Source organism: Polistes canadensis, unplaced genomic scaffold (genome assembly GCF_001313835.1).
Source record: "Polistes canadensis isolate GaletaPanama2010 unplaced genomic scaffold, ASM131383v1 scaffold_73, whole genome shotgun sequence".
Taxonomy (NCBI): Eukaryota; Metazoa; Arthropoda; class Insecta; order Hymenoptera; family Vespidae; genus Polistes; species Polistes canadensis.
This window is the reverse complement of record NW_014569620.1, coordinates 287099-308960: the sequence shown is the minus strand read 5'-3', so window position 1 is coordinate 308960 and position 21862 is coordinate 287099. Positions and strand designations below refer to the sequence as shown.

Here is a 21862-nt window from a genome sequence, read left to right as displayed (position 1 = left end):
CTCGTAAAATCCTTTGACGTCTAACGCTATAAATTACTCGTATAGATTAGATCAAAATTCTTTTTAAATTCATTGATAAAATATCTCCGACCACAATGAATCGTGAAATTGATATATATTTGATAAGATGACGTTATTAACGAACAAAATAGAAAAGATTTAAAAAAAAAAAATAAATTAAAAGAGGATTTCTACAAAATAAGATAAAAATAATAATGTTGGTGTTAGTAAATGAAAAACATTTGATGGGAAAATGATACGACAATATCCTTTTATTCGCTACGACAATTATTGCAATTAGATTTTTTCCGTAAGATATATAAATCAGAGAATCTGATGACTACGACAAAAACACATAACAATACAATTAATTAAACTAATTGGATTAGTTTTTATTGTCATTTTATTATTTCTTCTTTTGATTGATCGCGTTTCTTTCGTTGCATACCGTGGTACTTGTTATAAGCATTCAAAATATACACAGTAGCTGCATTTAAGCTTTCGGGTGTAATGTAGGTTCGTGCCAAATCCGTAACTTGTTCTTTTACCTGTTAAACATAACGGAGATAAAATAATTAGCATAGATCTTTTAATTATTAATTTAGAACGTACGAGAGAAAAATCAAAATTGATTCTACTTACCTGAGAATTGTAAAGAGGAAAATCTGATAAATTAATGAGACAGATATTAGTAAATGTGCATATTACAATAGTAATAACACTAACGACAACGAAAGCAAGCGCGAAATATGCTAAAACGGACCAAAATTGAGAACCATACAACATAAGGCTAGTAACTAAAGGAATCAAGCCTTGTGAGAATACAAATGGCCAATCATGCTTTTCCTGGGATGATATCGGAGCTTGGTATTCTTCTCCTCTCGATTGAATTTGATCTCCTCTACTATTTAAATAATTTGGATAAGCTGGATATAAATATTGTCTCGATGGTAATAAACTTTCTGGCAAATATGAATTCATTTGCAATTGATTATTGTTTTGATTTTCAGCGACTGTCAATTGTTGAGATTGCTGTTGTGATTCTTGAGTTGATTGCAAGCTACTGTTACGTTTTACAATCGAACTCGCCAATCCCAAGCAGATCAATGTAGATATTATTAAAACACGAAACATTTTCATTGTTTTATTAGATCATTTTTTATATAAATCAATACATTTATTTAACAGGAGCCTAAAAATTGAATATATATATAATTAGGACTTAAAATAAAATATAATAAAATATTGAAGATGTTCTTACATTCGTTCTAATAGATCCTATTATAAGTGAAACTAACGAGCTTTTCCAAACGTTCCTGGTCCGTTTAACGTAGCTCCACAAATGACGAAAATTTTCCTAGCTTCTCCTTATATAGTGCAGGTAGAATTTGTAGGGGCATTTTTTTGGATATCTTTTCTCTTTCCTTAGCAATTCATCCCTTTGTTATTGAAGGACAGCACTTTAATCTGATAATGCATACCTGGTCGACTAAAGGTTCTTCTTAATCTTATCCAGTTTTCCAAAAATACTGCATATTTTCTGTTATGACCAACTTCTACAATTCTGTGTGAAATTTTCAACGGGAATGAGAAATAAATAAGATGATTGTATTCCTTGAAAAATCATCATAATATTTTCTATTGCGATATATAAATTATACAAAAATATATCTTATATAAATATCACCAATAACGTTAACAATACAAGCCGACTTAATACATACACACATATGTTCGTAAATCGATCCAACCGATTATTTATTATTATTTTCTGTTATTATTATCGTTAATTTCAATTAATTGTATATGTTTATTCATTTAATTATTCTAAACATTTTTCTCTTTTTCTCTCCATTTATATATAATATATATAAATATTTTTTTTTGTACGTCGTTTCTCTTCTGATAGTTCATTTCTTTGTTACTGATGGACAGCATCTTCACCTGATATACCTGCTCGTCTAAAATTTCTTAATCTTATCTAGTTTTCTAAAAAACCAACGAACTTTTTGTGTTAACTAACTTCTTAAGTATTGTCCATGAACTTTCCAACGGGAAAAAGAAATAAATAAAATACTTATATTCCTTGAAAAAGTAATACAATTTCTTATTGCCAAATATAAATTATACAAAAATATATATACATATTAATATATATTTATTATTACTATTATTATTACTACTATTTGATTAGAAAACACGTGTTATACGAAAATATTTTCCACGCCAAATTGCTTTAAATTATCAAATAACAGTACTCGCCGAATGATCGAGGTAATGAAAACGGTAAAATAACATTTATATTATATAGATGAAATATGCAAAATTAGCTTGAACAGAACCAATTGTCTCTTATCTCTATCTATTCTTTCTTTTGTGTCTACTTAGCGTCTCCTGGTTCCTACTATATTCGAATTCTTCAAGGTTTGTTCTAACTACATTGACACGTCACGATTTAACTATATTTAATTATAGAAATAAATCTGTTGTATATTTGTTATTCATTTAAATTATGCATAAAATCTAATAACCCTAGAGTAAAAATAGTTGAACGAAGACAATTGGAAATAACAATAATAAGAGAATTATTTTTTCTTCAGCGACAAATTTTCATATATCTGTATAATATACGATATGATATTTTAAATGCGAAACAATCCTCTCATTTAATATAAATTTTAGTATAAAACAATGCTTTGCTATTCATAAATATTTCTATACAAAAAAAAATAACAGTAAAAAATTAACACATTCAATGTAAAATTAAAAGTATCTGAAATTATGAGAAATAGTGTCATATTTAAGTTTGGTTTCTATCTTTCATAGTTTTCTATATATATAATACAATACAAAATTTTATGGATGTAAACCTTTCAACATCATCGATTCATTTTGAATGTCTATACGTAATTTTTCAGTTTCATCCTCACTACTATCATTTGAAGAAATATTTATTACTTTATTCTTTTTTCTTTTTTTTCTATTTTTCCATACACTATTTTCTGATCTATCAGATTTAATTCGTTTCCTCTTTTTAGTTTCTAGTATTTTCTCTGCTTCTTCCAATATAGAATATCCATGAATAGGTTTACTCTCATCGACATCGTCATCTTCATCACCATTTACGCAAAAGGAATCCTAAATAAAACAAATTTGACATTAATTAATTTGCAATTAAATATTACATATATATACTTGAAATAAAAAATATTCAAATTTACCTGAAGGTACGTTTCATCGGCCTGTGAACAAGGTTGAGAATATATATCTGTTATTTTTGTAGATACTTGAGGTTCTTTAAAAACAAAAGCACCAGGTTTTTTTATAGGACTTTTACTGGCTTGTAGATATAAAGCATGTACATCTTCCTCTTGTGCGTATTGAGTGTAACTAACAAAATCTTTTAAATCCTCGTCTGCACCAGAACTTTCACTAGAACTACTATTACACGATACTGCTGCTTCATAATCAATATATTCGCATTGACTTCTCACTTTACTCTTTTGACTTCTCACTTTACTCTTTTGACTTATTGATTTGTTTTTGTAAGAGGGATCCCTTGAAGATTTCATATATTTTGATTGACTGCTCTGACTTGTTTTATTAAAATCTTGTGACTTTAAATATTTATCTTGGGCTTTAAAAGAACTTAATTTGTTAAATGTCATTCCTTGTTTTTCAACTTTTTTAAAAGTCTTATCTTTGCAATAGCTGCTACTTGGAATAGACGTATCATAATTTTGACTTCTCTGTTCTGAGAAATAACTAGTTTCCAATTGATTTAATTTTTCTATATCGTTTGTACTTATAACAAAATCATTTTCAGAATCATTTTGATCGTCCACGGAAATGGAATTAGGAAAGGAATGCTTTATAGTAGATAATTTTTTTGCTATTTTCATAGAATTATTTTTTACACGTTCTTCTGGTTTGGATTTTGGCTGGAATGATATCCACTCATCGCTATCCACATCATCCCCCATAATATCATTCGCGAAAGATGATACTAAAGCATCGTTATTTTTTACACTATCGTTAGTAGTAGAATTTAAATTAAAATACTTTGAATTTGCAGCTGAAACAGACGATACTTCAAAGTCATTGTTCCATTCAAAATCATCAACTTCAAACTGGTTTTCTCCTATACATTTTAATTTTGTATGAATACTTTGTTCTGAGTTTAGTAAAGTTTCATTTTTCGGATTTGTCTTGTTCGTTGATTCATTGCCTAGAGAAATTATTTTCAAATCTTCTGAATCAGATGCAAATATATCATCTTCGGATTCATAGTCACTCATTCGTATATTACTTTGTATAAGTGATTTATTACTAGTTGATGTATATTCAGACTTTTGTGCTACATATTGCAGTGTATCTTTTACTTCCGTAAATGCATTCCGTACATCCTCTTTGGAATTTATTTGTGCTATTTTATTAACAGCTTGACTTATGGAATACATATTTTCGCAATGTTTTGAGCGTTCTTCTTTAGGTTGTTTCTTATCTAACATGTTTGTTAACGTAGAATTATTTGTTTTTTCTTGTATTTGATTACTTGTTGTTATTTTTGAAGAGTCATTGTTTGAATCAGACATTTTTAATTGATTATTTTCAACATTATCGGTATTACAATCACTTTCAATAGAATCAAATGAATCATTAAATATATCTTCAAAAAAACTAACTTCGGCATCCATTGGTACATAACTATTTGTATTCGAAGGATTAAAATTATCACTTTGTTTACTACATTTTGTACTTATTACAGTTCCAGCTGTACTATGTTCTACAATATTAACGTTAGTATCCTTATTATTTAAATTATTTCCGTCATCTGCGATATCATCAGAATCGGTACTTTCATTGAGTAAATCTTCGAACTTGGATTTACTAACAGTACATACATTTATGCCTATGTTTACTGGACTCACAATATTGTATTGATTATTAAAGCAAAAGTTGTCGTCATCATCATAATCATTTTGAGAAGGTTCTTTTGGCAATGATAAATCTATTTTAATATTACTTAAATAATCAGCCAAATCATCAAGTATATCTAAACTAGGTATAGTAAAATCAATGAAATTTGTTATTGATTCAGTTAAAGACACATAAGTGGTATCCATTTTAGGTTTTTTCGGTTTCATTTCCTCCTCTGATTTCTTCATAGCGTACAATGTTAAAAAGTCAACTGCTTCGTTGTCACAAGTTAGCAATTTAACATTCGATGCTTTTATTAAATTAGTTTTATTATTTGAGATAGTAGTTTCTATTATAGTAGGCTTTACAATTTCAACAAAATCATCATCGTCGTTATTATAATCATTATCATTATTAGGCTGCTCGTCAAATTTTGCTTTTAGGAGAAATTTTGACAATGAAGGCTGATTCGTATTTCTTATTTCATTAATAGAAGCTAAAAATATTCAAGCACATTTTTAACTATTTTATCAGTGAGATATAATTCATTTGTGAGGTAAACTATGATTACATCAAAATACTTACATTGTTTGGCAGTTTTTATCTTTTTCGTAGATGTTTCATTAGACTTTTGATTATCTACTTTCTTAGATTTAGTACCTTTTTTCACAGGAGTTTTTGGTTTTATATGTATATGCATTTTACGACATTCTGGGTTACATACGTCTGGTATCATGCGAGGATTTTCCTCATATAAAGAGGAACTGATATTGCTTGTATTGAGAATTTTACTGTTTAAAGATTCTCTTCTTTGCATTGTAGATTTTAAGGCCTATAGATTCACAAATAATGCATATATATATAATATAAATTTAAAAATTGTATAATAGAAATAAATCGGAAAAAAACAAAAAAATAATAGTACGTACTTCGTGTTCTTTACCATCTGTAACAAGAACTATTATATGACCATCTCGTTTTCGTCCAGTTCTTCCCATTCGTTGTACAAGACGAGTAGGAGATTTTTGTGATACATCAAAGCATATTATCAAATCTACTTCTCCAACATCTAATCCTTCTTCACCTACAGGAGCAAACATTAATTATTACTACTATTTTTATCAAAATATACAAATATTAACCGTATTATAATATATACCTATACTGGTAGAAATGAGTACATTAACACGATTTTGCCTGAAATCTTCTATCGCCTTTATTTGACTTTTCTGTTTTTGTTCAGTTTTGCCAACAAACATTTGAGGTCTTATCATGGGTTTTGCTTGTAACAATAAAATGTATACCTCGCTGACAATGTCTCTATACTACACTTAAAATTAAAAAAAATTATTCTTGAAATAAATATTAGTAACAATATATGTATTTATATAAAATTCATATATGCACAAACCTCTACAAAGACTATAGCCCTTGTATCTTTTCCAGAAGAACTTGCCATTGAGAAATGATGCAATAATAATTCTCTTAATTTTAAAAACTTATTATGTCCGAATACAAGATTATCTGGAATCTAAATATACAAAAACATTATTTAAGCATTATTATACTGAATCAAATAATTAATAAAATATTAAGACATATGGTAAATTGAAATACTAACTTCTGGAATATTTCCACTAATAAACAGTTGAGGATCAGGAAATGGTCCCAAATAAGTTTGAACTTCTGCGATTAATTCTTGTAGTTGAGTTTCACTGTTCATCCAAAATTTATCAGAATGATCTTAAAAGGACATTAAACATATTAAATATATAACTAGTGCCATACAGATTCATATTATATAAACATTTACTTTGATAAAACTTATAAAAGGCACGAAGTCCATGCCGAATCATTAATTCATAAGCATGATACATGGTAAGCAAAATATTTAATGTTTTTTTAATTTGGTTATTATTTCCTGATTGATTTGGCGTGTTTTGAAATTCCCTTAGTATCATAAAGATCTAGTTATAAAAAGAAAAAGAAAAATATACATATATATATATAAATATACATGAAAATATTATAAGAAATATAACTGAATTATTATTATATACAAATGAACTTACTTTGCCTTTAGAAATATTTGCAGTTTGTCCGCGAATAACATTGCATCTAATGAGAAATTTTACATGACGATCCATTATATTAATATATTTATCTTTAAACTTTTCTAATTCTTGACCAAGAGGAACTAAAATGATATCTGTCTTTCTTTGATTAACATATGGCATTAGATCAAGAGATGCTTCATCTCTTAATTCTATATGCGAAATGCATAAATTTTGCACAACCTATAATACAGTAAAAAGTTTAGGAAAATAGTTTATTAATAATTTAAAAAGGTATTTTTTTAAAGTATACCTGATGAACATTAGCAATTTTATTTCCCGGTGTTGCGGAAAGTGCTAGTATTCTAAAATATCGATTTTTCTCAGTCAATATACGGATACACTAGAAATATCAAAATTAAACAAAATAGAACATTGATTTATCTTATCATTAAGAAATTTAAAAAATCATGTACCTCGCAATATGAATGTTTACCCAATGCTTTATGTGCTTCGTCTATCACAACACATTTTACGAGTTCACTAGGAATAATATTATTTTCAAGATCATTATGAAATACTTGAGGTGTAGCAAAAAACACTCTTTTCTTAAACCAAGCTATTTGACGTGCTTTATGATTTACACTGCCTATTAAAAAAAGAAAATCCATATATTAATTGAAACTTCAAAAAATGGTGATAAATTTGCAAGCTAAATATATTATTTCTACTTTGAGAATTTGTTATATTTAATTTATTATGTGTATATTTAATTTATTATGTGTATATTTAATTTATTATTTATTAATTTATAATGTTATTTTTTAATTTTTCATATTTAAAATAAATTTCCTTAGTAATTAGATTTAACACCATTAGATGAGAATAATTTTTGTTATCGTTCAATAATAAATGATACAATAATTTTTTTACTTTTTGTTTTGTCGAATTAATTGATATAGCTTATGAATTACTCAATTGATTTTTTAATAGATACCTGTGAGTTCAATACTTTCTATACTTGGAATAGCCATCACATTATAACAAGCATCAATTTGTTGAGCGACTAAGGGCTTTGTTGGTGCAAGGAAAACAATTTTTCCACGTGGATACCATCTCCAAAAATTATACATTACCACAGCAGCAACAAACGTTTTCCCCAACCCTAATAATAAAATGTATCTCTAATAATAACATACTTCTTAATCTTTTATCATTTTTGTAGATGCATTTATAGAAATTATTTTTATAAAATAAAATTAAAAAATTATCTTACCGGTTGGTAGACATACTAGAGTATTATAGAATAAAGCTTTTTTAACAATATTATATTGATATTCTCTAACAGGATAATTGTCTGGATAAATCCATGTATTTCCAGCAGACAAATCAAATCCATTTGTCTCTAAATCAGTTGAAATATCAGGATCCTGTATACTTTCCATTTCATTCACTTCTATAAGGTTAAGTATTCTTAAATACGAAAAATATTACATTTTAATAATTTTATAATAACATATTTTATAATATACCTAAATCATCCATGAATGAAATACGTATTAATTCCAATTGTGTGAAAATGAAAAATAAATATAAATTTGTAAACACGATGATAACACATTCAGCTATGCAATATTAAATATTTAAGTTATCTTTCATGTAATAAAAATTAATATGTATACATAATTCAAAATTTTGCTGCACTTTATATATCTCATTCTATTGATAAAATATGATAACTGTATACTTTTATTTTGTTCATCAGCTAATAATTTGATAAACATAAATATTTTTTCCCTTGTCAGTTTCATATAATTAAACATAGTTTAACACATACTTTATTTCACAACATTTGATTTATATATATAAGAAAAAACATTTGGAAAATAACATCACATTAAACAAGGTATTTTGTTTAACAATTTAATTGTAACATTCTAATCATGAAACTAAATTGATTGAATACCATCTTGGAAACGGTTAAAAATATTAACCAATCGAGATAGCGGATTGTCACGTGATTACTTTTTGACAGTAACAAATGAAACACAAGTCAAGGAATATGAAATCAATGTATACGTATGCATTTAAAAAATAACAACTCAGTATATTATCAGTAACGTGTTTATTAAAAAGTGTTATTTAAAGATTTAGGTTATGGCTGTCAACATATAACCAAAACAAGTAGGATACATAATTTCACAAATTATTTTTACTATCTTTTACAATCATTTAATACTTTTTGATTTGGTACATTTTTTTTTATTATTTTCTTATTCGTAATTTTTGAAAAAATCATTATGCATTTATTCGATTGCAAAATTGAAGATTTCGATTCAACAAATATAAATTTACATATTTTGCTCAATATGATTTACATCAATGATAATTATCATTTATATGTATATATCTTGCACACATGCACATTTCTAAATGAACATACATATATTCTGGAGATAATAAACTTGTAATAATCATATAACTTTCTGTGTATGCAATATATATTTTAATATATTATGCTATTAAATATATGTCTTAAAATTATAATGATGGAATCTAGAATGATTCAAATATTTAATTGTCAATACATTGACTTTATGTACAAGATATATTATTTACAAGTTTATTTAATCGAAATGACATAGCGGAAGTATTTAGTATCTCCGATGATATACATAATTGTAACTTTTCTATACGAAGACCTCATATTTTAAACATTTTATATTGTGCAATTATTTTACATCTTATTTTATTCATAAAAATGTGAATTTACTTTCACAAGAACATATGGGAATTTATATACATATGCACCTGATTCATTCTTAAATAGGACTCACATTTGAATGGTGAAATAGGAAATAACAAATTTTGTAAGATCTTATATTAGTAATAATTTAGTTAGTATTAATCACATATGTATGTATGCTTCATAGAAAATATACTGTTTTGATAAGTTTTTATATGGATCATGTATGTATGTAAGTGTATGTGCATAAGTTTTTGAATTTTGGCTGTATGAATGTTCATGCAAGGACACTTAAAGCAAGGCACAGATACATTTTTTGCAATATTTCATTGATTATAATATTATGTAAAAAATCTGTATTATTTAACATTTAATAAGTTTTCCTCTGTTTGGGAATAATTGCATTTTAATAAAAAATAGTTGCGTTTTCCAGCCATAAGTTTAATAGTAGCCAGTGATCTTGTGTTATTTAGAATTAATAATATAATATATTAAATATAGAATTTATACTTATAGAATTTATGGCTTTTAATTAAAATAAAGATAATTTTATATACGTATATTACATATACTTTATATCTGCTAAATTACATATAATATTGCAGATAGAGAGCATTATTTTGATTTAGGATTTAAATCAGCATATATAAGCTCATATAGGTATAAAAATATAATGAAGCAATTAAATGGAAGAAGCCACGCTTAGTATACTTTCAACAGGATAGTTTTCTTTTTTTTTTTATACAATGTGCGTTTAAAAATTGTTCAGTACTGCTTAGTTATTTTAAAACCAGACCTTTCTCAGTCTCCAATATTTGATTAATTATTATGAAGAAAGTATGTTTTCTTTTTTCTGAATTAGATACATGTGTAACTTTTAGATATATTATGCAATAAAAGAGAAATATATCATATTTATAGAAATTATATCAAGGTAGGAAGTTATATCTGTTATTTTTTTCTTTTTTATCAATATTTCATTTCTTTTTTTTTATAATAATTGTAACCTGTTTTGATTATGCAGGCATATGATAAATATGAGATGATAATAGATAATTATTTCCAATTGGAATTTTTCGTTTTTGTGGGACTTGATCGGTATTATTTAAATCAAATGAATAGTTTGAATTCCAATCTCGATTAAAAATATTTTCCAGTTGTTGTCTTATACTTTCATGATTTTTATGGCCAACATCTTCAAAAACTGTCCCAATTCCTATAAAATAAGTAAGAATAATGATAAATAAGTACAAATAGTTATAAATATATATATAAAAAAATGTACCTGCTGTTTTTATAAAGTAGTCACCAGACCAATTACTTGTGCCTATGTATGCAGAAATATCCGTAACCATATATTTGTTATGATTAACTCTTGAAAACGGTATATTGTCCAGTTCTGTAGAAGTTGGGACTATAAACCGTTTCTACAAATATTGAAAGATATTTTATTTGTTATATCATTTTTTCCACATAAAATATTAAAATAATTATTATAACATAAAAGAATACTCACTATTTCAATGTTAACATTTCTGTAACTATTCGTCAATGTTTCTAATGATTTAAGAAAATAACTTTCAGATGCTCTTGAATGTTTCCACAGTGATATTAACAGTTTGATCGTGACTTTACGATCAATAGCAGCTGCTCTCAAAGCATTATCTATTACTGGCCAATATCTGAGAAAATGAAAAAAAAAAACAAAAAATGAAATTAAAGACTATTTCTTATATTTGATATTATACAATTTATAAATCCAATGTTTATAAAAAGTATTTACTTTATTTTTGGGGTATAAATAACCAAGGGAAAATAATCCATTACGGATATGTAAATGAATTTCTCCGCTTTTTCTATGCAATGTAAAATGGCATCTATGTCGTTGCTTCTACCAGTAGGCGAAAATGGAGGTGGTGAACTCTGTAAATGAATATCTTATCATTATTGACAAGTTCGTATAGAATTTATTTGTAATTAAATAATATAACGAAATACTTACAGCGATATACGTTTTGTATTTATTACCCATTAAGGTAAAATTCATAGGATTATCGATATTTATTTTCGTGTTGACGGAGTCCGGCCACGTTGGTGGCATTCTACCATCTTTGCCCAATTGCCAGTAAATCTAAACAATGAAATACATAAATTTTTAAACATCGTGTATAATCAAATAGTAATAAAATTAGTTTGTTATTTATAAATGACTAACGTCGAAAATTTTGGCATAATCAGTCGCCAAACAGGAACAATTTAAAGCAACCAATCCCAGTTCTTTAACTTGTGTAAGAGATCGCCAATCCATGTTAGCTGAACCAACATATACATGTTGTCTATCTATCAGCCACAATTTAGTATGAAGTACACCCCCACCTAAGAGGCCAGCAAAATTCAAACTTCTTACCTGAAAAGATAAACATATTTGTACGATCCTAGTTGTACTTCTATTAAATAACGTAAAGAAATAGAACAGTGCAAAACGAAAGTTCAAAGTTCACTCTACCGAGATGCGACACGTGGTATCGGTTCTTGAGTAAATCATGGCGAAGTAGAGAAAGTGGGTAATAAGTAAACGTAAAATTAGGTTACACCCGCATAGTGGTATTCTCGTTAGATATAGAAGAGACACAGGAAGGCAACGAAGTAATAGAAATTTATTGGAGTGTTCGTTAAACCGATTTGTAATGCTTCAATAGCAATCGTTCTTCAACGAACAATAAAACAAATCTGCAGAATCAAAGGGCTCACTTGTGCGTGTGCTTTCTTCGTCAATATTTCAGTATCGATGTTCGGATACGAATGAGAAGGCATGTTCTGCGCTATCTTTAATGAAATTTGTCTGTCCCGTCCTGCTTCAATAAGTGCTTGGAATACGGCCTCGCCCTAAAATCATTGAACATTTTTTAATATTATAAATGATGAATCATACACATGTAACATAAATAGAATTAATAAATAAATCATTCACTGGCACCTGCCTCTTTCGCACTGTCATCCGGATAAACGTCCTGTCTTCTCATGGTCCAATACAAGGACGCTATCTCTATCGTGTTTTCGGCCATTGCGATTAGGTTCATCCAAGAGTCATAGGTAGTCTCGTGTAACACCGAATTATTGCTATAATTCAATCCAATTGGTATAGATTCGACGAGAGATATACTACAGCTATCCATACAAGTTAGTTCGGCATCGATGCTCGTAGAATTTAATACGAATTTATCCGTGGCATGATCAAGAAGGGGTAACAGAACTACGAGAACGATGAGTATCAAGATCACCGTTATTGGTATGCAACTTGGTCTGCACCATCCTTGCGCACCCCACCTTTATTAATAATAATGAGATAATAATAATTTAACAATTTGATATACGTATGCAAAATAAAATATAAATAGGTTGTCAAAATATATGTCAAAGCTTAAACTATGTATTCTTCATACGCAAAGAACAAGAAATAATAAATTACCAAACTTTATTATAAAGAAAAATAAAAGAGGAGAATTATCTAATATAATCACATTTTGTTGTAATTAATAGTTTTACTTACTTTGCATTAGTGAGAGGGTCGTCTACGTCGTTTCGCAGCATGAATCCAGATTGGTCCCATAACTCTAAATCGTCATCACCTGTCGACGAATTAACGTCCAATCTTGCATTTTCCGAGACCGTCTAACGATAAAACAAAATACGTTCGTAAAAAGGATTTTCATTAACTAAATTCGTTTCGACAATTCCATATAAAAGAGTATGTCGGTGTAGATAAGTGTACTTACACGAATACTTTCAATGTTTCATATAGATATATATTATTTATCATTATTATATTATATTTTACATTTTACAACTTGGCAGCTCGTAGTCGTTCGTTTGGACGTTGATCGTTTCAAACATAGATTCCACGATATTTTCACTAATCACGTTATCGTAATAACATGGTGATATGCGCGAGCGCGCGTGCGACAGTAATGATGTGATTGATAGAAACGAGGAAAGGGGAAAATGCATGTCAATGGAGCAAATGATTATAATGACAGATGGCGAGGTTCCGCTATGGGAAAAAAAAAAATAGAAACGAATGCTCTGAGAGCTTACTAATCGAATCTCTCGTTACACGACGTTAAATTTATTCGTTTTGAAAAATGTGTCGATGTAATAACGTATGTATGCCACGTAGTATGATGGTATATACTTACATCGTATAACGATCTCTAAAGGAAACCTTTACTTTCGGAAAATCAAATTACGAATATGATGCACGCGTGTGACAACAAGGAGAAAAGAAAATACAATAAGATAAAAGAGAAAAAGGATCGTTAAATCTACTTTTTCGTTTTTTCTTTTTTTACAATAAGCCAAGACATTTCATCTTTCTCGTAAACATATTATTAACTAATATAAATGTGTTACTACTTTTCCCTAAAATTAAGTTACGAATGTAAAGTTCGCTTTTTAATAAAAAAGAAAAGTAAAAGTAATGTAACATCTCTACTTTTTTTTTTAATCCCTTTATGATATGAAAAATATTTTGACCTTCTTTCTACTATTCGCGTTATTTCGAATAAATCATCTTGCGTAATATACCTTAATGAAAATCCAGATTACATATATGACGTGTATGCTGCTTATGTAATTAAAAATAGAAAAGAAATAAAATTTAGTTGGTATTTTTCTTTTCTTCTTTTTTTTTCTTTTTTTCTTTTCCTTTTTTTCAATAACCAGAACGTTTCGGTTCGCGAGTTCATTTTTCCACGGTACAATGCGCGCACGACAATGTGCTTATCGTTTTGCGCGAACGTATTGCGTAAGGCAGTTTAGTAAAAATGACTGCAAAAAGGAGTAGAGTCGATAGAACGACCGACTAGGAAGTCTGTCTGAGGCAGATAAACGAACGAAAGGATGAGTGATGTGTGAATGGAAGCTTCGTGGTAAAAGAAAACGTCTGAATTTTCTCTTTCCTCTCTCTTTCTTTTTCTTTTTCTATTTCTATCTCATTCTTCTTTTTTTTCAGACGATGGTATTGAAAACGATAAGAATGGTGTTCCAATTTCGTCATCTACTGGTCTTCATCGCCAATGGGCGACATGAAATTTTTGTCTTCGGGAACAATACATTGTCTCGCACATTGGTTGTTTGATTCCTACACGAACTAGGTCAGTGATTGACTGCTTATTATTATTTTGGCGATTATTTCGTTATTATATTATATATTCGTCGAGATTCATAATATTTATTCGTAATTATTAATAATAAAAGATAATCTTAATAATCGATACTCGTTAAACGATAAACAGTATTTCATGATAAATTTATATTTTGTTTGAATAAGGACTATTATATTAGAGTAAATAATGTTGATCATGTTTTTTTTTATCCTCTTTTATAAAATGAATTTACGAGAGTAAAAAATCAACTAATGATTTAAAAGAATATCGATTATTTTTATTATTCATTAATACCGATTCTTATTATTTGATAAAAATAATCGTTAATCATTTATTTCGAGATCGCTTCTTATTGATAATATATATTTCTATTTAATTATTTATATCTATACCTATATATAATAAACTTTAGTTAAACTTTGATTTCGAAACGATAAAACGATAAAAAAAAATAGAAGAAAGAAAATATTTGAAGAAAAGTGGGTCGATGGTCGTGGTATAGTTTCTTCCGAAATTCATAAGAAAAATTGTTGGTACCGAGTTTGGGGGATAAGAAGGAGAGAGAAATATAGAAAAAGAGAAAAAAAGTAAGTAAAAGTTTTTCGACGTTATCAACGATGTTCTTTCGTGGTCGAAAGGAAAACGTGGCAACGCGGCACCTGGCACCACGTTCAAATGTCAGTTTTCGAGGCTGATGCATATTTGATGAAGCTTTCTGCTACATCGCGGTGAAGCTTCAGCAACCTTATCGATCTATTTTAATATATTTTGTCACGAAACCTTGGCCCGGCCAACTTCGAAATGAAAAAATATGTTTGTCTTAAATCGACATTCTTTTAATCCTAATATGTCCTAAATCACTTCAGCAATTCCCTTGATTGAACAAAGATTCTTCTCATATTTCTTCTTTTTTTTCTTTTTTCTTTTGCGCGCATGCGACGAAACACGAAAATGTTCTCTTTGACCTATTTTTAAATTCTATTACGACTTTATTTCGTGCATAGTTTCCACGCTCGTAGTAATTACATCTCTTTCACAACGTTGTACGAACCGTTTAATTACTACTCGAGATCGATTTTCGTCGAGCCCTCAATTTCGAAATTGTTTCTCCTCCTAACGTTAAAAATACTGTAAAGGGTAATAGCGTACTAGGCGTTATATACACTAGTGGTGTATATACATATATATATACCTGTGAAATTATGAAAAACGAAACATTGAAAAATTGATGGCCTTAATATAAATACCTATCTGCTATTACATACGCATAAGAAGAAATGTATGTAAGTAAATACGTATACATCTATAACGTGATCGTTTCGGTTGAAACGATGGGGTTAAAGTTGTTTCGGAAGGTCCGTGAGTAATAAAAATGTCTGGAAGTAATAAAATAGTCTCAACTCGATTCCCGAGTCCGCGTAAACATGTATAAGGAATAGAAATTATTATACGTTTCTCTGTCTTTCATTTCGGTTACAACGAATGAACACGCGATCCCTTTGATATATTTTTCGTTGTAATTTTTGTTTTTTTCTGATTTCGTATTTCTTCTTTCGGCCTATTCTTTTGTTTTTTTTTTTTTTTTTTTATAAATTGTCAATCGATGTTCAAGAGATTTGGAATAATCGAACGTACCGTTCGTACATCCTGCGAGATATCCAATGAGAATTGACTCAAATCGATATGGACAAATGATTAATCGCTCGGGAAGACAATATCCACGCTATTCCATGAGAAATGATGCAGTCATTCTTTCTTCAAGGTTACCTTTGCGAGAAATACGAATGATGCGTTTTAAACACGCGATAATATTAACCTCACACAATATATATATGCATTGTATATGTGGCACACGTTCATAAAATTATCATTTCCCCGTTTATTCCAACTTTTATATCTATAGAACACATTGGTGTTATAAAATAATTCGTTTTATATGGTATTAGAAAATATTACAAATTAAAGAGTTTGAACGAATGTAACAGTAATTCTTATGTCTCGCTAAAATATCTTGAACCAAGTTCTTTCTTCTTCTTCTTCATCATCTTCGAAAGAAATAGAAAGAAAGTGAGAAAGAGTAGCAGCCTCTAGAGAAGAAAATTTTATCGTCCGGAACATATATTACTTTCAACTATAAATATCGATAGTACATAAACGTCAATTTATTTCTTTATGCCGGTGGCATTAGGTAGATACACTCCCCCCCTCTTCTTCCCTCCCTCCCTCCCTCACCCCTAGATGGACGTGAATACGAAATAGGAAACTAAAGGCGACGGATAGGGTGAATGGGGGAAAATGCAAAAAAGCACTTTCTACCTTTCCATAAATCATTTTCCAATTTCACTAACTCGTGCCCGAAAAAGAATCGATGTGTGCATCTACATGTATCTCGTATCTTTGACATCATCATCGAAAGGGTTGTGATAGACACTGGTAAAAAAAAAAAAAAAAAATAGAAAAGTTTGACTTTCGATCTTTCTTTATTTTTCTTGTACATTTTCTCATAGAGTTTTCCCTTCAAATTCTATTCTTTCCCGTGTACCGGGTTATAGGGGTGGAAAAAGGAGGAGGAAGCACGCTTAAGGGAATACTAATCGTGCCGAAGGAGGAGCGTACGACATGTAATAATGGCAATAACGGATTCCTCATTGCATATGGTATTATAATCACGAAACTGGTATGAACTTTAACCGTGCTTCACCGACACTATCTCATCGTCGTCGTCGTCGTCGTCGTCGTCGTCGTCGTCGTCAGTGCCACGGGAATTGGTTTTGATACATCAGATTATACTGTTCTGAGAACGCATTGAACTGTTCGTGTTGATGAAGCTCGATGTAATAATGCTTGGGATGCCCGTAATTCTACGTTTCTAGCACTACCTTCTACCCCCTCCCCATATCGTTCCTGGTCTCATGGGGTTTTTCGGACTTTCGCCACTCTCATTGCTCTCGAGCATGCACCTTCTTGGAGATAGAAAAAGAGAGAGAGAGAGAGAGAGAGAGAAAAAGAAAAAGAAAAAGAAAAAGAGTATATTTGTGTGCGTGAGTTCGCCTATATTTGGAAAAAGAAAAGAAAGACATGTGCCCCAGGGTCGAATCGATTATTTAACAACGAATGATGTCGACGAATGGCACGCAACTCCGACACCTATCTCTCTCACTCTTTCTCTCTCTCTTTCTGTCTCTGACAAGAAATTGTGGCCCTTCTTCTCGAAAACTTCGGAGTAAAAGGAAATAAGAAAGGTAGGAAGAAAGAAAGAATCGATGGGCGAGACCGTCGCCTGAAATTTGCCAATAATCTCTCGAAGGGGTGATTTTTATAGGATTAGTCGAATGTTAGTGGGTGCGTGACACGAGAAATATTTAGGGCAATATCGGAAAAGAAAGAAAAAAAGAGAGAGAGAGAGAGAGAGAGAGATGAAGAGGAAGTATAATAGTAAACGAATTATTCTTTATAGAGATTTAGATAATAAACGTGTATACGTAACGCGTAACAATTTACAAGATTGTAGTTAACAAGTCTTGATTAAGGGTTATCGAAATAAATTACATAGCGATAGGATTTCTTAGAGTTCGATTTGTTTCCAGTTATTTCGAATTATTCGATCGTAGGAATATATGATGGTATATAAATAAACCTATAATAATGCTTATAATCATTTCAAGAACACGAACGTTTTCAAAGTCCGTGTTAAAAGGTAATTGTTGCGGTTTCTCGTTAATTCTATACGAACATTCGATCGGATTTCTTAGTAAAAAAAAAATCTTGCCAATAAGAAAACATATAAGATATTTAGCATACCGATAATTTGTGCTTGATTTTGGGTGTCCTGCTTTTCCTATGCGGTAACAGAACCACAACGTCTTGGTCCTTCGTCCGTGGTTCGGCATATTTCGGATACGGTTTGCCCGAAGACGTTCCTCGTACCGAAGTGGATGTCGATAGTGTGGTCGATCCACCCGCGGTTGAATATTTCGAATATGCAACGTTCGTTACATTATTGCTTCCGCCTCCGTAAGAAACGTTGTGTGTATTGTTTACCTAAAAGACATAACATAGGTATATAAGTTAAAAACGTATATTAATAGATACATTATACGATACAAATTATTTTATGAATGAAAATATTTTGATTAAAAAGATTCGTTATAAGTTCTTTTTTTATATTTTTGTTTTTTCTTTTTCTTTCTTTTCTTTTTTTTCTTTCTTTTTTTTTTCTTTTCTTTTACATTTTTTCTCCCTCCGCGTTTCGTAGATAGTAATTATTTTTATTGGATTAATTGCGACAAGTATACATACACACACGAGGAAAGATTAACAATAAGTAAAATGTCTCTGTTAGAGAATCATCTTATCAACTACATGTGAGTCACGTATGGTCGCGATCATAAATAAGTATATATATATATATATATATATATATATATATATATATATATACGTATATCGCTGACCTTGCAGAGATACTATACGTTACGTACATTAAAACATTTCTATGAAGCTCTCGTTCTCGTCATCTACACACGCGCATACATCCAAACATTTATTCGCGTCGATAGATATTTTATTTTATACTTAATTAAAGAACATGCAATTATATTTCATGCGTTAACGCCAACACTTTACTAACAGATAAAGAGAGAGAGGGGCCAGAGGGGAGGGGAGAGTATGCAGCTCTCGTAGTTCATTGACTCAATGCTTGAAAAGAAACAAGTTGACTATTTAACCACTGTGCTTCGAATCGAATACTCACAAAGAAAATCGTCATCGTAGCAAAAATAGTATGTATTCTCTCGGAGAATAATGTTTATCACAAGATAATACACACAAATAAAGAATAAAAAGTAAGTATGTAGACTGCTTGACGACTCTTTTTCCGCGTATAAAAGTGGAAGGTATACAAAGAGCTAAGTGTCGCTCAGCTGACGATACAATTGTGCCATCTTTGAACTCATGCGTGAGCGGGAAATTCAAATGCAGTTGAAAAGAGAGTCAATAATTTAAATACGTTGACTGCTACGTCAAATTTGCATGAATGCTTTTGCAGGAAGCCGCAAAAGAGTAAAACGATAAACCGTATTTAATATTTGTAATACAATATATAACGTTTTCATTGTTGATTAGTACATTTTTTAATTCATAATATTGTCTAAAATTAGTTATGATATTTAAAATGTTGTATTCGTCAATATTTATTTATTTAATTTTAATTATTGAAACATTTGAAGCGTTCTGGTCATTGATGGATACCACCGTGGGAACCATCGAAGAAATAAATTCCAATTATTGATGACCGACGTATAGTAGCAGTAAACGTGTTAAAGAGTTTGATCTTTTTTAGTTCGTAATGATATATAAATTCAAAAAGAAGATAAAATCATAATCAAATATGCTTACGTACACATGTGTATATATATATATATATATATATATACATAGATAGATACATAGATAGATCGATCGTGCATCGGGTGAACTTACCTGTACAAGAATGTGGCAAGCTTGAGAGGCTATTTGAAAGAGGCCATCCTGTAAATTTCTCCCAGTGTTATCGGAAGTATCACTACCGCCTTTTTTCCAGCCGAAGAAGGACATTATGAAGAACGTTTACTCCTTCGACGTTAATATTAAGAATCTCTCAAAGATGGAATAAATGAACTCTTCGAATCAGGGTTGTGCCAATCGAAAAAACCTCATCGAACTCGATCCTGCCTCCATATTGGCCGGAAATATTGATTTCTATCGGTATATGTGTACGTTTGTATATGTGAGTAAAAAGAGAAAAAAAAAATAGAAATAGAATAAGAGAAGGACGCGTTTTTATAATATATTCATAGCCATGCAAATTTATTCGGCTTGCTGTAACATTAGCGTGCTGCGGATCGAGAGCGTACGATGAAATTTCCCGAATACAAATTTTGATTAGAAATAACTTGATACGTGCGTATGCATATAGGTAAATACTAGGAGGTATAGGAGGTATATATGTTCTAAACGTTACCGTTAATTAAATCATTAGATATTCGAATACGATGGGGTTATTAAATTGACTACCCTTCGGCTATCATACGAATTCGGAACGATCGGAAAAGGATTTCTCTCTCGATTAAATGCTCCCAATAAAATATGATATTGTAAAATAGAACGCGAATAACTAAATTGAATAACGAAAGAGTAAAGAAGAGAAGAAAAGAAATGGGTCGTACGCACGTGTGCTTCGTACCGTTCCACCCTCCTTGCATGCTTTTTCACATTTTTTTCTTTCCTCTCTCTCTCTCTCTCTCTCTCTCTCTCTCTCTCTCTCTCTCTCTCTTTCTCTCTTACTCTTTCTCTCTATCTCTCTTTTTCTTTAGGTCGATTCAGCACTCTAGCGTGGTATCCTCGATGAGGTTGAACAATATCTTGAAAATCGAAGTACGAAATCGATGCTGCTGAAGCACGCAAATCCGGCTCTTTTAAACAGGATGCACGTCGTCGTACGCTTCATTATCGATCACGAACGGGATAATTGCTGTTGTTGCTCTCTTTCGTTTGTATGGATACTTGGGTATGTGTGTGTGTGTGTATGTTGTATGTAATATGAGTTATCTCACGATGAAATCTTGGAGTCACTATATTCTCTGGAGTCGTCGTCGCTTAGGAAACACGCAGGCTGTGCCGTTGCATTGCCGCGAACGGTCACAAGCATCCTTGCTTTCGTCGTGTGTGCGTTGAGGAAAGATAGAAAGAGATAGATTGGAGAAGGGATGACGAATGAGAGGAAGAGAGAGAGAGAGAGAGAAAGAGAAAGAGAGAGAGAGAGAACACAATGGAATTTCGGCGAAGGAAGGAATCCACGGTCGCGGGTAGGTCGAACCACACCGTTAAACTCACCTACGATCCCTCGAGCTACCGCCAGCGGTTCTAGTTGCGGTGTCTCGAAGGTAAGAAGGGGATGTTTCAGGGGGTTGTGTCCCGCCAACAACGGACCTGCGCTC

The 21862-nt window shown here is 30.3% G+C and overlaps 2 protein-coding genes across 7 annotated transcripts; both read right to left on the bottom strand.

Moving 5' to 3' along the window:
- Window positions 1–2810: 2810 nt before the first annotated feature.
- Window positions 2811–8925, bottom strand: LOC106786423 (Fanconi anemia group M protein homolog). 2 transcript variants are annotated; one of them, XM_014747801.1, is made up of 14 exons: window positions 8507–8925; window positions 8251–8430; window positions 7972–8139; window positions 7451–7623; window positions 7288–7377; window positions 6993–7217; window positions 6734–6887; window positions 6542–6663; window positions 6332–6451; window positions 6080–6245; window positions 5850–6004; window positions 5506–5752; window positions 3222–5416; window positions 2811–3138 (listed from the first exon to the last, which is right to left on the bottom strand). In XM_014747801.1, exons 1-14 carry the CDS (start codon window positions 8517–8519, stop codon window positions 2857–2859), a joined length of 4290 nt encoding a protein of 1429 aa, XP_014603287.1. In that variant the 5' UTR covers window positions 8520–8925; the 3' UTR covers window positions 2811–2856. The 2 variants fall into 2 exon arrangements, with proteins under 2 accessions (XP_014603287.1, XP_014603288.1); XM_014747802.1 differs by lacking the exons at window positions 7972–8139; window positions 8251–8430; window positions 8507–8925 and having other exon boundaries at window positions 7288–7339; window positions 7451–7538.
- A 1789-nt stretch (window positions 8926–10714) lies between these two features.
- On the bottom strand, window positions 10715–21862 carry LOC106786410 (phospholipase D3-like). Of its 5 annotated transcripts, none has more exons than XM_014747776.1 (12): window positions 21759–21862; window positions 20367–20624; window positions 18687–18926; window positions 13271–13392; window positions 12702–13047; window positions 12472–12606; window positions 11936–12127; window positions 11723–11851; window positions 11504–11643; window positions 11237–11402; window positions 11006–11147; window positions 10715–10936 (listed from the first exon to the last, which is right to left on the bottom strand). In XM_014747776.1, exons 2-12 carry the CDS (start codon window positions 20478–20480, stop codon window positions 10737–10739), a joined length of 1926 nt encoding a protein of 641 aa, XP_014603262.1. In that variant the 5' UTR covers window positions 20481–20624; window positions 21759–21862; the 3' UTR covers window positions 10715–10736. The 5 variants fall into 5 exon arrangements, with proteins under 5 accessions (XP_014603262.1, XP_014603264.1, XP_014603261.1 ...); XM_014747778.1 differs by lacking the exon at window positions 21759–21862 and adding an exon at window positions 21210–21752; XM_014747775.1 differs by lacking the exon at window positions 21759–21862 and adding an exon at window positions 21096–21201.

Excerpts from the sequence above, each read along its gene's own strand:
- LOC106786423 (XM_014747801.1), bottom strand. Across the intron at positions 7,218-7,287 it reads AAATTGCTAATGTTCATCAG|GTTGTGCAAAATTTATGCAT; the intron begins GTATACTTTAAA and ends ACTGTATTATAG. Across the intron at positions 5,753-5,849 it reads CAGATGGTAAAGAACACGAA|GCCTTAAAATCTACAATGCA; the intron begins GTACGTACTATT and ends GTGAATCTATAG.
- LOC106786410 (XM_014747776.1), bottom strand. The coding sequence starts at position 20,480 with ATGTCCTTCTTCGGCTGGAAAAAAGGCGGTAGTGATACTTCCGATAAC. Across the intron at positions 13,048-13,270 it reads GACCCTCTCACTAATGCAAA|GTGGGGTGCGCAAGGATGGT; the intron begins GTAAGTAAAACT and ends TTATTAATAAAG. Across the intron at positions 12,128-12,471 it reads CGAAGAAAGCACACGCACAA|GTAAGAAGTTTGAATTTTGC; the intron begins GTGAGCCCTTTG and ends TTATCTTTTCAG.